Source organism: Heloderma suspectum, chromosome 7, assembly GCF_057233095.1.
Source record: "Heloderma suspectum isolate Gila_16-S chromosome 7, 16-S_ref, whole genome shotgun sequence".
In the NCBI taxonomy this organism is placed as follows: domain Eukaryota; kingdom Metazoa; phylum Chordata; class Lepidosauria; order Squamata; family Helodermatidae; genus Heloderma; species Heloderma suspectum.
In genome coordinates, this window is record NC_139464.1 from 72,195,455 (window position 1) to 72,212,356 (window position 16,902).

The 16,902-nt window shown below is 39.2% G+C and overlaps 1 protein-coding gene across 3 annotated transcripts in view; it reads right to left on the reverse strand.

Annotated features, from left to right (window-relative positions):
* Positions 1-16,902, reverse strand: part of MON2 (MON2 regulator of endosome-to-Golgi trafficking) — a 99,329-nt gene that overhangs the window by 20,665 nt on the left and 61,762 nt on the right. Inside the window, exons 21-29 of one of the 3 annotated variants that reach the window (XM_084810603.1) lie at positions 13,823-13,933; positions 12,928-13,103; positions 10,370-10,532; positions 9,016-9,309; positions 7,623-7,821; positions 6,495-7,123; positions 2,568-2,711; positions 2,054-2,071; positions 1,637-1,765 (exon numbers count right to left, since the gene is read on the reverse strand). In XM_084810603.1, the coding sequence (XP_084666729.1) occupies positions 1,637-1,765; positions 2,054-2,071; positions 2,568-2,711; positions 6,495-7,123; positions 7,623-7,821; positions 9,016-9,309; positions 10,370-10,532; positions 12,928-13,103; positions 13,823-13,933 (1,863 nt within the window). Of the gene's footprint in view, positions 1-1,636; positions 1,766-2,053; positions 2,072-2,551; positions 2,712-6,494; positions 7,124-7,622; positions 7,822-9,015; positions 9,310-10,369; positions 10,533-12,927; positions 13,104-13,822; positions 13,934-16,902 lie in introns of all 3 variants that reach the window. The other 2 variants (XR_014784411.1, XM_084810604.1) reach the window with 2 other exon arrangements.

A 16,902-nucleotide genomic window follows, 5' to 3' on the forward strand; every position in this document is an offset into this window, starting at 1 on the left:
GTTTGCCTATCATGCAATCCTGTGGCCTGGTTCGCACATAATGCTAACCCATGGTTTATTTAAACCATGGTTTGTAGCCCTACCCAGGATTTGCCTAGCAGATGATCAAACAAACCATGGTTTGTTTTCTCAGTCCCTGGGTTGTTTTCCTTTCTCCTTTGCCCACTCCCTCCCTGTATCCCGAATGCCTTTGCGAACTGTGGTACTGGTATGTAAAGAGGCTGGTTATTTTTTTTTACCATTCTTGCCTGCTGCCTCTGTAGCCTGGTGAAACAACCCATGAACAACCCACAATTTTGGGTTCGCATGTAACGACAACACATGGTTTAAACAACCCACAGTTCACAAGGTGCGACCATCTATGGGTTCTCTTCTTTTGGGAAACTAACCTCTCGCTTTGAAAACCATAGTTATCACAGATATATACACAAGATCATGAAGAAAACAAATACACTAAAACTGAGCAATGCACTCTGAAATGCAACAAAGAGGTTATTTATTATATGCCAGTGAACTACAACTTTTACTTCATCACAGGAAAAGAGACAAGCCAAAATTACATTATTGGTAGTTTCATAGGGTGATTAGTCCTTTTGCTTCTGATGACCACATTCTAATCCTCAACAATGTAAAAAAAGGCAAAATCCATGTTAGGCACGATTAGGAAAGGAATTGAGAATAAAACTGTCAATATCATACTGCCTTCATACAAATCTATGGTGCGATCACACTTAGAATACTAAGTGTATACAGTTCTGGTCACCACGCCTGAAAAAAGGATATAGTAGAGCTGGAAAGCATGCAGAAAAGGGCAACTAAAATGATCAATGGGCTGGAGCAACTCCCTTATCAGGGAAGGTTACAACAGCTGGGATTGTTTAGCTTGGAAAAAAGGCAGATAAGGGGAAAGATGATAGAGGTGTACAAAATTATGCATGGTGTGGAGAATGTGGATAGGGAGACATTTTTCTCCCTCTCTCATAATTCTAAAACCTGAGGTCATTCCATGAAGCTGATTTGTGGGAGACTGTGGACAGATAAAAGGAAGTATTTCTTCACAAAGCGCAGAATTAAACTATGGAATTTGCTACCACAAAATGTAGTGAAGGCCACCAATTTGGATGGTTTTAAAAGGGAGTTAGACAAATTCCAGGATGAGAAGGCTATCAATGGCTACTAGTCCTGATGGCTATATGCTACCTCCAGTATCACAGGCAGCACCAGTTGCTGGGGAATATGGGTGGGAGGGTTCTGTTGCACTTGTGCCCTGTTTGTGGGTTTCTGTTCGACAGCTGGTTGGCCATTGTGCAAAGAGAATGCTGGACTAGATAGACTCTTGGTCTGATCCAGCATGGCTCTTTTTATGTCCTTATGTAAAGCAATGCCAATCTGTAGGGGACTGGGAACAAATAGCTAAGCCTTATCCACACGGGTGGCTGCCCCCACAAAAGTCTTTATTTTTGCAGAATATAGTTATGGACAGTAATTCTTGCAATACATCGAGTTATTGCTAAAAACAATGTAGAATCACTGTTAGGGCTCCACAGGAGTTCCACACCCCAACCTCAGGCTTGAGAGACTACAATACAACTAATTTTAAAGAATCATCTTAAAATCTATACAAGAACATATTTACCTTGATAATATTCTGAAGGACTCTCTCATTTACAACAGCTTTGTGACAAGCTGTTTTTTGGTACAGGTCTACCACAACTTCTAAAGATCTCTCAGCGAATGGTACATAATTCAGTGCCACCCATTCCGCCTAGAAAAACAAGATTGGGATGTCACTGTATGTAGAGAAACAGACTGCCTAAAATAAAACAATTCCTGTAATGGACCTATTTTGACAGCATGCAAAATTTTTGAAGAATTCCACAAGGAAAAATATCTGATCCAAGAAAAAAATCTTATAAAAGAAACTCCCAAACCCACACACATACAGCACTTTGAACAGGAGGATGATTGAATTAAGGTAAATTTTAAATAAGTGAAATGTTGCAATTTATGCAGCAAGAACACTAAGCACAATTTTTAAGGAATTTTAACTCACCGGTGCAAACAGTTGTATCTATTGTGATTCCATTGTGTTGCATGATAAACAGAATAAGGAAAAATTAATACATATACACATATTACCTACTAAAATTCTGATGACTCAGTCTCCTGTTTGAGTATGATTAGTATTGCAAATGCATCCAAAGCAATGGTATCATGTATCATTTTCATAAAGCAGATGAAAAAAAGCCAAATATGAGATTTCCTAATGCGAAATGGAGTGCAAGTTGATTAAGGCAACTTTGTTAGGTGAGTATATATATTTATTTGCTGGCATTCAACACAAATTTCTTGTGTTTTTTTTTTAGTAGAATGTTAGTGTCATTATGAGGTCACCAAAAAATGGGGGAAAGAACTGGAAATGCAACCCCCCCAAATATTTATTGAATTAGTTGATAATACAAATGCAGTCCAAATTCAGTACAATGGTAACATTTAAATAACTCATGCAAAGCTAACTATGTTTGGGAGCCAGTGAAATCAAAAGCAGAACTGTTAAAACATCTCACCTGATTGTATTTTGCATTTGCAATGTGCTTTGTTTCTAGCTGTCCATATTGAGGTGGTTTACAGGAAAATTCAACAAATGCTAGCAACTGATCAAAGATAGCAGGATACATTATCTGCATGCTTTCTGAACCTACACATATGGCCTATAAAAAACAAAACAAGGAAGTATTAATATTCCGAGAAATTTTCGCAAGCATATTGTAGTTTAAAAAGGCTCTGAATCACTGCAAAGATATGACATAAGCAGACAAATAAAGGGTTAAGTGATTAATTCTTGACCAAATGTTTTTTGTGAATTTTGTTTTTTATTGTTAAATGTTTTACATATACACACACTCTTTGTAAACTATTTCAAAGCATATGTTTAAGAAATTGGGATGCTCTGGGCACTAATTCTCTGAAACATGAAGAAAGAGCTAACAAAGTCTACTAATCCACACATAATATACGCTGAAGCAGCAATCCAGCCTGTTGAACTGTGAAACAGCACAGTTTGCCCACCCCTGAAGACTGTTTACATTAAATAGATTGCACACTGAAGTGTGTACTTTCAGAAGTCACAGAAAATGTGCACGTTAGCCAATACAGAACTGTTCAGGTGCAATATTATAACAAAACAACAACAGATCAACTGCTGGGGTCTACTCAGTAACTACTTTGCAATCATTAAACAGCAAGAAATTAAGCAATAATATCAGATGAGAACTCAGTGCAAACTTGTCCTTGTGGTGCCCACTGATTGGGGACAGGATTGCAACTAAAATTTTACTGCATTGGTAGGACACAATGTTATGTAATGTTACTGCTGTGCTGGTGGTGCACAATGCCAGAACACCTGCTACGCTAGCAGGACATTGCCAATGCAAGAGGCAAAAAACAGGTGAAACTCCATCTCAAGATATATGCTTGGCAACCCCTAATGAACACTCATTCACAGGTCTAATCTTCTGCAGCTGCTACCAGTTATTTACTATCTCCATATCTCCCTTGCTTCTCCCACAGGCCAGGCAGTTATTCGGTATTCAGAGGAAGTGATGTAACGTCCCAATTCCCTGTGGTCCGCAAGTGAGGCTTACAGCAGTAGCAGTGACCAGCTGTGGGCTCTTTTTGTCAGCAAGCTTGTGCATGTTGGTGGGAGATGGCATGGACTGAATCCTGTCATGTCATCGTGTCCTTCTGTCACTGCACACTGACTCTTGCCTTCTCTAAATGTATACTGTGAGGGTGTCATCCATTTGCATCACCATGACCATGATGGTGGCAGAGTTGCTAGGGACACCGACAGTGTTGCTATATTATCTCTGGTTTCTCCTTATATTGTGTTGCTTTCTACTTTGCACCCCTAGCAGATGCTAACTTAATACATATGCCAAGTATTTTGTCCATAGAAATTCCATTTACAAATATTTGTACATTCTAGGAACATTTTGTTGCAGTCTATAACATTTTTTAAAATGAAATGAACTGAGCTCTTGGCCATTATGTTGTTTTTGGACATAACTCCAATTGTTCTAATAGGACAGGAAAGGTTCCTCCTGTGCAAGCACCAGGTCACTACTGACCCCTAGAGAGATAATGCTCGTGCTGGCATTTTCATGGCAGATTATAGTGGGGTGGTTTGCCATTGCCTTCCCCAGTCATAACTACCTTTCCCCCAGCAAGCTGGGTACTCATTTTACCGACCTCGAAGGATGGAAGGCTGAGTCGACCTGAGCCGGCTACCCGAGACCCAGCTTCTGCTGGGATCGAACTCAGGTCGTGGGGAGAGTTTCGGTTGCAATACTGCCACCTACCACTCTGCGCCACACGAGGCTCTAATTGACCCATTTTAAAATCAGATAATTTGCTCAGAGTTTCTGTTGAAACAATGGGTAGGTAAAGCGAAGTCTGATCAGTGTGGGAGACTAACAATAAAATATTACATAAGTTAAGGAAATATTGTTTCCCTAGTTAAAACATAAATTGATGTCAACATTTCGTGGTGAAGTTGATTTCCCAAGATATTATTGGTTTATTACAACTTTCTAACAGAGTTTTTCCATGGGACAATTGAATTATTTCATATGTATCATTCCAAAGCACTTCAGTTATACCAGAAAATAAAACCTGGGAAAGAATAGCTGCTACTGAAAGCTTTCTAGTTTTTTGCATTTTCACCTTGTTCTCTTTACAAACACTTCAAACAGAACAGAGATCCCAATTAAGGTAAAGTTAGTCATGACTAATTCTTATTGAAAAAGAAAAAAGGCCTATTAGAAACCTTAAGACTGAAAAATTGAAAAATTAACTAAAAAGAGGCTTATTCATTTATTCTGACTGCATGTTGTAAGTTTCACATCAATCAGAGGAACAGAAGCAGTAGAAGTTATTTTTTGAGTAACAGTTGTAAATTAAGATGCCTGCCTAAATGCCTGCCGCTTATAGACAGTAACACATTTCAGTGTCGTGTATTGTGCTTGCTCACAACCTAGCCTGCATGCACCCACTTTCCTTTAGATTTTCAGCCTCAACTGTCTTCCTCTGCAAACTGGAGAAACACTGAGGTTCAGGACAGTATGGGGCAGTGGCCACATCTGCACATGATCCCCCGCTTTCCCTATACGTTTTATTAAGGTTACAGAAAGAGCAAGAAAAAATGGCATATGTTAGAAGTGACAATCTGTACTTGTACTTGGGTGGGATGGAATGAAGAGAAACAACATCTATAGATACAGGATGTAGGAAAGAATGCAAGACTGGAGACAGATAATAATTAGGACAAGTGTGTTTTCTCCATAATGTCTATAGGATATCAATAACAAGGTTCAAGGTTTTTTTAACCCAAATACAAATTGAATGGCAGGGGTGGGGGTATGCTTACACATCTCTAGTTTAAGGTGGTTACAAAGTGAATACCTTTCCTAGCCTAGAAAGAAAAGAGCAAATATAGTGATGTTGCGCGGAAGATGTTTTAAGAATTCACATAAACATATGCTATAAAACTTAGACTTAATATAGCAATTAGCAGTGTAAAAACTAAGAGATTAGCGCCTTTATTTAAAAACACACACACTGATCACATTTGGATGATCACAGCAGGAGAAGCCACCATGGCTTCTTTTTCCTGCCCTGAGCATGCCACTCGCATGACCGCCATTTCCCTAATCACCTGCAATGTGGCATGGGTTAGCCTGTCGTCTGACCCCGGTAAGGTGTGCGGCAGGAGTGGCTTCTAATCCACCCCACAACAAGCCATGGGTTGTGGGGTGGTTAAGAAGCCACGTCTGCCGCACATCTCACCAGGTTCGAATGACAAGCTAACCAGCACCATGTCGGGGTAATTAGGGCAATGGCAGTCATGCGAGCCGCATACACAGGACGGGAAAAAGAAGCCATGGTGGCTCCTTTTCCCCCTGTGATCATCCTAACCCAGCCACTGAACACGTACATCCCATAGAAAGCTATGTGATTTCAATTAGCTGTAAGTTTATGATCCATTAATTTCCATGGAACTTAGCTGTATTGGAGTCAATCTTTTCAGACTCTGTGGAGCAATTTAAGGTATGTTTTAATTACATGACTCCTACTATAATAACTCTTGTCTGCAGACATTAATTTCAGTATTTGGTTTAAAATACCACACAAAACTATTCTTGCTACACTGATATTCAATATCTGAAGTAATGTAACAATTTTATTTAGATGATCTGAGTGCAATATAATTTGTTAATGCAGATCTTTTGAACAAAAAAGACACTGCACAAGGCCAAAGGAAGGAGACTTGAAGCAGACTTCATTTCAAGAAGAAGCAAAACTACCTTATATAATTATTCTCATAGCTAATTATATCTTACTAATATTTAACTGATTCATATTATAGACGGCAATACAAAAGATGAAATTGAGTGACTCCCTTTCAGATAGTATTTAAAAACCTACATTATTACCTTTTGTAAGACATCTAAAGCTGTAAGAACTGCTTCTTGCAAACTTGTTAGAACTGCCTCTGTGTATGATGGTAGGATGAAGGGGGAAGCATCCGAACTGATTGGAACAGAGACTGCGCCATGTAGAATGACACCCAGTTTTTGGAGATCATCCATACTGAAACCTGTTTTGATGTGCTGATAAAGGGCTGGAAATATCTGTATTAAAGCTGTAAGAAAAGGCTGGCTGGGAATAAAAGTCATTTTATCACAAGAAATTGGAGGCTTTGTACTTTCTGAACCAATCCTAAACCAGCTATTCCAGGCAGCCCACCAAAGATTCAGGTCCTCTATTTCATCTGTTATTACAGGAGGTTCAGTTGCATTATACCTTCCAATCCTTTCTCCTATAGAATCAGTTCTCATAAAAGATCTTCCAAGGCTAGTGGCAGTCACTGTTCCTATGAGGACAGGCACAGGCACATTAATAGCAGGTGGTGTATCAGGTTTCTCAGTTTCTCTTACAGGAGACACAATCTGTAAGATTTCTTGAAAGCTTTTCAAAGCAGCCAGGGAAACTTCATTGTTTTTGCTTAGTGCAGCTGACTGGATGTGGTCAAGAAGAACATCCCAAGCTTGAGAAAAATCTCCTATTGGGGGAAAAGGAAGTTCAGCAAGAGATCTATTTCATTATCATGCCACATGTGCTTTTCACCCTATTTTAAAATGACCATAAACAAGTAGAACAACAACAACATATCAAAACAGCTCAGTGGCAGAAGTAATTAGAAGATAGGAGTGTTATATAATACAGAAAATAAAACACACTGTTAAAAAGAAGTATTTATGCCTACCAAAGATATATCAGTCTAGAAAACATATGAATTCACTATATAAACAGCAATAAAATCTCCCAACATTTTGCAGTAATTAAGAAAATGCTTCTACTAAATATTATGTATGAAGTAAGAATTAGAATTCCTAAAATAAATCTATATGAGAACTATGTTTTATATATTTAAAATTATTTTTCTCATCAACCATTGCATTACTAACTTCTGGGACGCATGCAGCATAAAACCATAAGATCAAATTTTGTCAGTTAAAATCCTAATTGGCATTCTTAAACATGAAAAGAATCTATTATACCTAAGGACTGCAACAGATATCTCCTTGTGTTGAATATTCTAGCTACTCCAGCCAATGTTAATACCCATGTTTCAGCCCACTGTTTCTCTGCTGTATCTCTTGAATGGTGAATGAGGATATTACCACCACCAGACTCAATCTTCTCTTTATCAGCAGTTGTAGAAGACTCCCGAACTCGATCCAGCAGATGAAAGAGAACCTATAATACAGACAATTCAGAACTTGATATTCTAGCTGTGCTTTGCAACTGCTTTGCTTACAAAAAATAATAAAAACAATTAAAATGTTGTCTTTTCTTTTGCTCTGAAGAATGTGGAAGATTCCAGTTTTCTTAATCGTACCACCATTAACCTTTCAGCCTGACTGTCATTCATACAGAGGTAGATGTTGCAACTATGTTAAGCTGCTTTAAGACCTTTAGTTGGGAAGTGGGGTAGACATTTATAAAAAATAAATTATAATTAACACTTAAGAATATACAGTAATAAAGAATACAACTAATATAATACCTTTTGGTCCCCAAATCACAAGACTCGTCCTGCACACTAGTATAAACTAAAGATTCACTCAAATAACAACTTTGGGTTGGATCCAAAGAACCACAGGCAGAAGGAAAATTACCCACGGTGCTGTTCTTCTTAAAAGTTCATGCAGTGCTACAATAAGTTCTAAAGCAGGTTCTCATGCTTCTGCTTGTGCAAGGGATTATGCAAGTTGTTGCACAAAGCAGATCATCTTTACGCTGTGTTTCACTCTTCCCACGCAAAGTTCTACTGGAAAGTGTAAAACAGTACTTTTGTGAGTGGAAGGATACCTTTGGATCAAATCCATTTTATCTGGCTCCAATCCAAAGGAGTAATTTACTGATGAGCAGGGAACAATTGGTGCAGCTGGAGCCTTCTTTGAAGTTGCCTGTGTAGAAGCTCCCATTTCCAAGAGGGAGACTTGCCTTTTCAGCAGCAAGATAAAGCCTCTAAGAAAGTTATGACAGTGTCCTTACTCTCACAAGGTACTTATTTGAATTGCTAAAAATATTATGTGGACAAACTCAGTTTTCTTAAGTTTGGGGACCATATAATCTGTCTGTCTGCAGGAATGGTTGATCCCATTTTCTACCAAATTATGTCCACAAAAATGATGCTAGATCGAAACATCAAAAGGAAGGATAAACCATTAGTCATATATAGAAGAGAGACTGTCTAGAATACCATGAAGTACATGGACGTAATGTTATGAATGTATTCACGTCCCTTGCACTGAATTATACATTGTAGTTAACACTATTTAAACTGGAAAACAACAATACCAAACACACTTAAGAAGAACTAGGCTAAAACATGGTTGTTGTAACAATATTGTAGTAAGACATAAGCTTTTGGTTTTGGTTTAGTACCTTCCATATCACTGTATGCCATGTTGAGTGTTGAAGTAAAGTTCCATGTGCACCAACTGTAGAGAATAAGGTCTGTCCAGCACTCTTTCTAACTGCAGGCCGTGGATCTACACAGAGCTCCCCCAGCTTGGCATACAGACATAGCCAAAGACAGTCAAACGGTGGTGCTGGATGGAAAGGACGGTTCAGTGTTACTCCTTTTTCTTCTGCTTGCTTCTGCAGCACTGCTTCCTCTTTGTTCAACTCCTTTTCAATCATTTCACCTCTTTGGAAGAAATAGTCTGAAATATTCCACTACAAAACAAAGAACCATCCTTTAATAATTACAGAGCAAAGAGAAGGTGGCACTCATCTTGTTTAACTCTGAATTACTAGGCTCTATCCTAGTACAGTTTTGCCAACTTTTGTTGCTTTTCAAGAAGTAGGGCACTAAGCTCAGTTCCCTTTTAAATGTTTTATTTTATTTTATAGTTGTTGGTTTAAAATACTGTTTACATGCATACATCACTTTTCTCGGCTGATCTATGCCTGCATATTTTTATAATACTTCTCTAGCAACAAGGGATTTCATCTAAGAGTACCACAGGTGATTTTACGGATGAATAATTTTCCTTAACAAGCAATCATTAAAAACCCCCCATTACAAATAGACTGAACTACAGTTTGGATCCAGCTGCATACTGTATATAGTGAAATATACGTGATACAGTACAAAATAATATTCAAAGTACATATTGCTGATTTTCCTGTTTATACATATACTTCTAGCAGGAAGGTTCCAGGATGACTATAATTTATACTGTTTATGCAGGACAGAATCCATTACTTTAAATACCATAATTTTAAATATAGTACTTATAACTTTAGCTTTCATTTCAATGAGCTTTTATCTCAATGTACTCAAGTGTACCTACCTGGGTGCCTGATTCTAATCAACAAGTGCAATCCAGGGAAAGTAAAGCTTGCTTAAATCCATGGGACCAAACACTAAACTCTCTCTTGATAATTCCCCAATGTGTTCAAAATGTTTAGCCACCCCATAGAATATGTTGTCATTACATTTTTATGAAACTCCTTTTGTTTTGTATGACCACATATGAGATTACATTTTTCTATAGTCAAAATATAAAATGCTCAGAATATTCAAAGAACTTAAAACAACTTATCTGATTACAAAAACCAAATCTAGAGTACAATCCTATACAAGTTTACTTAGAAGCAAGTTCCACTGTAGTTCAGTGGCGTTTACTCACAGGTAAGTGAATACAAGATTTCAGTGATGTTGGATGTTGCCCTAAGTCAGTATATAACATTAGGAAGTAAAGATATCATAGTGATTAAACTAAATACTTACCAAGAGACCAATTGATGTTAAGCTAATGTTTAGTTCTTGATTATGAAGCCCAAAACTTCCAGCAACATCTACAACAATCTGTAGGCAAGTACATGGCATCGTTGGCAAAAAGTCAGTCACAACCAATTGCAGGCACTGGAATGCTGTCCGTATCAGAGACTCTCTATTAACAAAATCAAAATACCTTATTTCTAATTTTATCGTGTGGTTATGAATGATCATAATACCAAACAGACTATACATTCAAGTATACAATACATGGTAGCTCTGTGTCTGGCAAACTATTTGTGTTTAGCTGCTTACCACACAGAACTACCAATTTTTACCATGCTCCTGAAGTCACTATCCCACACACCCCACAAAGTTGGATAGAAACCTGGCAGATCTATATAATAAGTGACTAATAAATTGAAGAAACTCAATTTACCGATTACACTTAAGCTCTAAAGGGGAGAATATTAGCTAAAATGTCCTAACATTTGTTTAAAATAGGCAGTACACTAGGTGGTATACACCAGCCATGTATACTAGGTGGTGAAGATGATGCCTAGAGGACAGCAGACAATTGAAAATCTTAACTCATGCACTAGAATCACAAAAAAACCTATGTTAGCCTGGGAACGGGCCGACAATCCTTTAATTATTCAGCACAACATTTGGTACAACAACTAAAGAAATATTACTATACTATAAGGAAATCGCTTGATTTTAGAGTGAACCAAACAGACCCCATTTTGGCTAGAGAACAGTAAGCTTGGTGCCTGTCAGCCTTGAACTTGGCAGGGTGAGAGATCAGACATCAGATTCTAATCAAACTTGCAAATGTGCAAATGCCCCAAAGGAAAGGGGGTGGTGGTAAAATGCATGTCTCACACATAGAGTGATTTCTCTCCAGAGTATTGCAAAGTGTTATGAATAGGTCTCCCCAATGTGCATACCTGAGGTAACCATCCTCACCAAGTAACCCTTTTGTGTAAGGAATAGTGATCAAGTCCTTTGAGGACAAGTACTGCCATTTCCAACACTTAGAACAATTTTGCAAGTTTTTTTGTTGGGTTGTCATACCAAGTGGGGCAATAACCCTTTTGTGTAAAAGGTAGAAAATGTAAGGGTTTTCAATAGCAAAGTGTGCCACTTTCTGTGGTTTGACAGGCAAACTTCATTGGTTCTTACAGGCAAACTTCATCAGCTCTGTGTGCTAGGGTATTTTGTGGTTCCATTACCCAATCCCTGGGCCAATCATTCTTCAGGTAGGCAAACTCCAGCATCCAGCTAGCTAAAGGTCCAGGAGGCAAGGGCTGCCACCCAGGGTCCCTAGCATACTTTTTTGCAATAGTTAACCACTTGGCTGGGTAGACTTGCCTCTCCTGCCAGGAAACTCAAATGCCTTTTTAAAAGGGGAACAGCTTTCCAGTGACATTTCAGCCAGAGTTCCAATGCTCTCTATTATCCAGTCTATAAGAAAGTGCTTCAGCCCAGGGAAAGGTATATGTTCTCAGAAGTCCTGCTACAAATGTATCCTCTACCCTGCCCCTCTATCACCACTTTTAGTTAATCTGGCGGTAATCTTTAACAGGTTTGGTCAGAGTTTCAGCTTTAAAGTCAGAGTCCCTGACTTTGTTAGTGGAAAGGGTTGCAGCTGAGACCCCTTTTTTGCAGATTTTTTTTTTTAGTTTCCTCAAAGGTTTGAGTCAGTCCTCTCTTCTAGAAAAAATGATCTATTGTGAAGTTCCACAGCTAAGATAACTTGATGACAAGACAGGCTGGAGTAAGCTAAAAGCGCACAAAGCACTTTAAATTGAAGTGTGTGAATGCTACAAGCTCCAGGTAGGCCCCTACCCAGAGCTTTGTAACATACAGTGAGCAAATGCCAGTGAGCAACCCCTCTCTAAATTTAGCTTTCTCACCAACCTACCCCCTTCCACTCCGCTCCTAAATCTCATCTTGCCCTCGTATCACCTTTCTTTTCCTACTCCCATGAGTGTTACGGACTCCTCATTTCCAAATCACCTCCTTCTTGTGCTGTCATCCCAATCCACTCCTCCCTCTGCAGAACAAACTGTTCATGTGTGTCTGCAGTCTTGTTTTGGGTTCAGGAACTGGCTTTGCCAAGAACATAGCAATTTCCCCATGCAGAGTACAGTTCTCAAGGAAGGCTTGCAGGTTCATTGTCATTATTATGCTTGTGTTTAAAGTGATCTTGCTCTACCAAGTTAATTTACTCAGAACCAACTTGGGCATTTTAAATTCTTGTTTGTAATCGATAAACGTGCCAAGTGGTTTATTGCCCAAATTTAGTGTGTGTGAGTGTATGGATCCTTGGGTGGGGAAGTCTCCTCTTAGCCACAGTTCCTGTATGACCAATGTTTAAAGGTCCCTGTTGGATTTAACGAATACATGTCTGTGGGGACATGGATAAGGGTATACCTGTCTGCACAAAAGGGTTCACATTCGGTAACAATACAGAACACAAAGCCACCCAGAAGACAGAAATGGAAGGCATCACTGAAAATTATTAGCAAGAGTAAATCGATGCATCTTAACTTCAAGAAACTCACCCTTGGTCACTTCTGATTGCTCCCATGACTCCAAGTACCAAGGGCCAGCCAGGCCCTAGACTGTCACCCTGGCTCTGCAAAATCTGTAACACACATTCCAGCTGCTTGAGCCTAATATCAGGGTGATTGATGTTTGACAGTTCTTTCAATGGGTTTAGCAGCAGTAACTGAAGTCTCTAGAAAAAAAATTGCAGAATTTCTTTAGGAAAAAAGAGACTAAAGCATCTTGATACAAAACAAGATGCTGCACAGGTGCTATAAACTCATGGAACCAACAGGGCTCTATTGAACAATGGTTGTGAAGGGAAAGAAAGTGAAACACAGAACTTCTATATTACAGGTTGGCAGCTGGCAGTCTCCAGACTACATCCAGGCTGAGAAATACTGTCAGGATACTTGGTCACAATATGATTGCCCAGAAAATTGTAAGTACTATGTGTGCGATGACAGAACTATCTATTGTACATCCTACAGCTTGCTGCTAGTCACACAAGTGTATTTATAGCAAATTTGGGCTGCAATCCTATACCAACTAAATATGCCGTGCAGGGCCACTAAAAATCCTATACCAACTAAATACCAACTAACTTACTTTTGAGAAGACATACATAGGACTGTTATTTAACCCAACAAGCAGGCACTCTCCTGGAAGTTCCACTGGTTGGAAGAGCAGCATTGTTATCACATTATATGAGGATGGTGAAATCCAGGAACAGAGACACTCCAACTATATACACACTCATTACCCAAATTATGAATAATTTGTATAAATTGTATAAACTGTATAAATTAACTATCAGTGACTCCCACCAACAGTCAGAATCAATCATGCTATTGATTCCTATAGATCATTTTTTCTACAACAAGATCCTTATTTTCCAAAATGTTACTTTACCTGGTTTTGAGAGAGTGAAGGGTCATGGTTAAATGTCAACCCAGCTTTGATGAGTGAAGTCAAAGCCTCTGCTCCCCATTCCCTCATCCGTGAGTTCGGATGCTGGCAAACCTAAACATACAATATAGTTTTTATTCAAGTCAAAATGCAGATTAATATATATTCAGCATTAAGAATGGGCAATCAATCTGTGGAGTCCTTTAAAATACTGATAACCACAAGCTGCTGTGTTATTATATTTGTAATAATTTCTGTGGTCCTTTCAGTCTGCAAAGTGCTTTGTATTCATTCTCAGCGACCAAATCAAATAAAAACTGAAAGTTAAGTGCATATTCCTTATTGGACTGATTGGACCAATAAGACACAGTAGTTTTAGATAATTTCTATCTTAATATTTTGTATCATAATGACCTTTAATACAATTCCAGTGATACACGTGATTGCAGATTTACCAATTGCTGGCCCAATGTTGTAAAATACTCAGTCCACATATATCAAAATTCATCTCTTTGTATCCTAATTTTATTTCTTATTTGGTTTTACAATATGATCTATTACACTCAAACAGCAAAATGAGAAGATTCACACATTAGCACAAAGTCAAATAATAAATAAGCAAGACAAACTTGTAGGACAAGCTTACCTTCTGAATTAAAAAAAAGAGAGAGGAAGCAATAGGGGAGAAGGAAGAAGTGAAAAATATGAAAATCAAGACAGTTTGAACAATAAGCATTAATATAGCATTGAGATTTATACTATAAACAGTTTTGATGGAGAAATACAATGTTTCCAGGAGGCAATGTGGTGCAGCGGTTAGAGTATTGGACTAGGACTGGGGAGACCCAGATTCAAATACCCATTTGGCCATAAAGCTCACCTTGGCCAGTAGTCACCATCAGTCACCCTAACCTACTTAATAGGGTTGGTGCGAGGATAACATGAGGTGGTGGGGAGAACGTGTATGTTTGAGCTCCTTGGAGGAAAGTTGGGAGAGAAATGTACCAAATAAGGTGTCTAAAAATGTGATACATTGCATAAAGTGAGAAGCCCCAGAAGCCCAGACCTCTTCCCCTGGCCTCACCCGCTTCCCCAACCTGCAATCGATTGGTGGTTTCCCAGCTTTTGTGCAGTCCCCCCACCCACCGCCTTATAAAAGCTCTCCTAAAGCTTACTTACAGGCAGCAAAAGCCTTAAGCTAAAATATGCTGGTATTTTGACCTTACCGCATTTGCTTCACCCACCACTAGAATGTAGCCCCTGAGAGAGTCTCCAAAATGGAATTCAGCCCTTGGGCTGAAAGAGCTTTTGCGCCCCTGATACACATGGTTCTGCTAATGTAGTGCTGACATTTTAGGTGGGAGTGTAATAACTGGGTCAAGCAATAGCTTGATCCTAAACATGTAAAAGAATAACATTACTATATATTACCAGGCTGCTTCCCACACTACAATCTTCAATGATGAGACTGCTTCTGGCAAGTTATTCCCATAAGTGTTTTACATGGCAAGTATTATGCATACTTGTGCTCATGAGTAAACTACATATAAGCCAAAAGTCCATAGGCTGTTTAACGTACCAATTTCTGACCCACAAGTATATACATATACACACACGCAGGTTATGACTGTACTAGTAAAGTGACTTATTTGAAACACCTGTGGTATGCATGTGAATACAACTATGTCTTATCATGTGGGTCCCTTTCCAACCCAATCACCACCACACTATGACGGAGGGCAACTACTGAAGGGAAAAGACCCACAGTATTCACACAGATACTGCAGCCACATTGGTACGCACCATGGAGAAGTAACTTCCATGCAGCTGCAGAGGTGTGTGAAGTGTCCTTAGACAGCTCAATAGTGGATACATTACATGAAATGAACAAGAAAGAAGCTTATTTAAACAGTGATGAGTGAATTTAGGCTCTGCTTCAAGCACATTTTGCATGTATAGTCCCATTACAATAAATAGTATTACTGATGTGGGAAACTCCTGGGACTGGAACTAAAATGGGACATGGACTGCTTGCTAGTAAGAGTGTTTATAGCCTTCTGGGCAAAATACAAGATGCCTTTTTATTTGTGATGGCTTAAGATACTCTAACAGCACAATTCTAGGTGCATGTACTAGAAATAAGCCCCACTGAACACAGTGGGACTTACTTCCGAGTAATCATGCATAGTACTGCACTGTTAGTCTTATGTACATCCTCCCCCCTTCATGGATCACTGCCTTGTTGTGGCGAAGGGGCTTGCGTAACTCAGTGAAGCCATAAGCTATGCCGTGCAGGGCCACCCAAGATGGACAGGTCATGGCAGAGAGTTCTGACAAAATGTGGTCCACTGGAGAAGGAAATGGCAACCCACTCCAGTATTCTTGCCAAGAAAACCCCATGGAACATATCACAAGGCTAAAAGATATGATGCCGGAAGATGAGACCCTCAGGTCGGAAGGTGTCCAATATACTACTGGGGAAGAGCAGAGGGTATTTCCAAGTAGCGCCAGAAAGAGTGAAGCGGCTGGGCCAAAGCCAAAAGGACACTCAGCTGTGGATGTGTCTGGTGGTGAAAAGAAAATCCGATGCTGTAACGAACAATATTGTTTAGGAACCTGGAATGTCAGATCTATGAATCAAGGTAAGCTGGAGGTGGTCAAACATGAGATGGCAAGATTGAACATCAACATTTGGGAATCACCGAACTAAAATGGACAGGCATGGGCGAATTTAATTCAGGTGACCATCATATCTACTACTGTGGGCAAGAATCCCTTAGAAGAAATGGAGTAGCACTCATAGTCAACAAAAGGGTGGGAAAAGCAGTACTGGGGTACAATCTTAAAAACGATAGAATGATCTCAGTATGAATCCAAGGCAAACCATTCAACATCAGAGTAATTCAGGTCTATGCCCCAACCACTGAGGCCGAAGAAGCTGAGGTTGATCGGTTCTATGAAGACCTACAACACCTTCTAGAACTAACACCAAAAAAAGATGTCCTCTTCATCATAGGGGATTGGAATGCTAAAGTAGGAAGTCAAGAAATCATCGGGATAACAGGCAGGCATGGCCTTGGTGT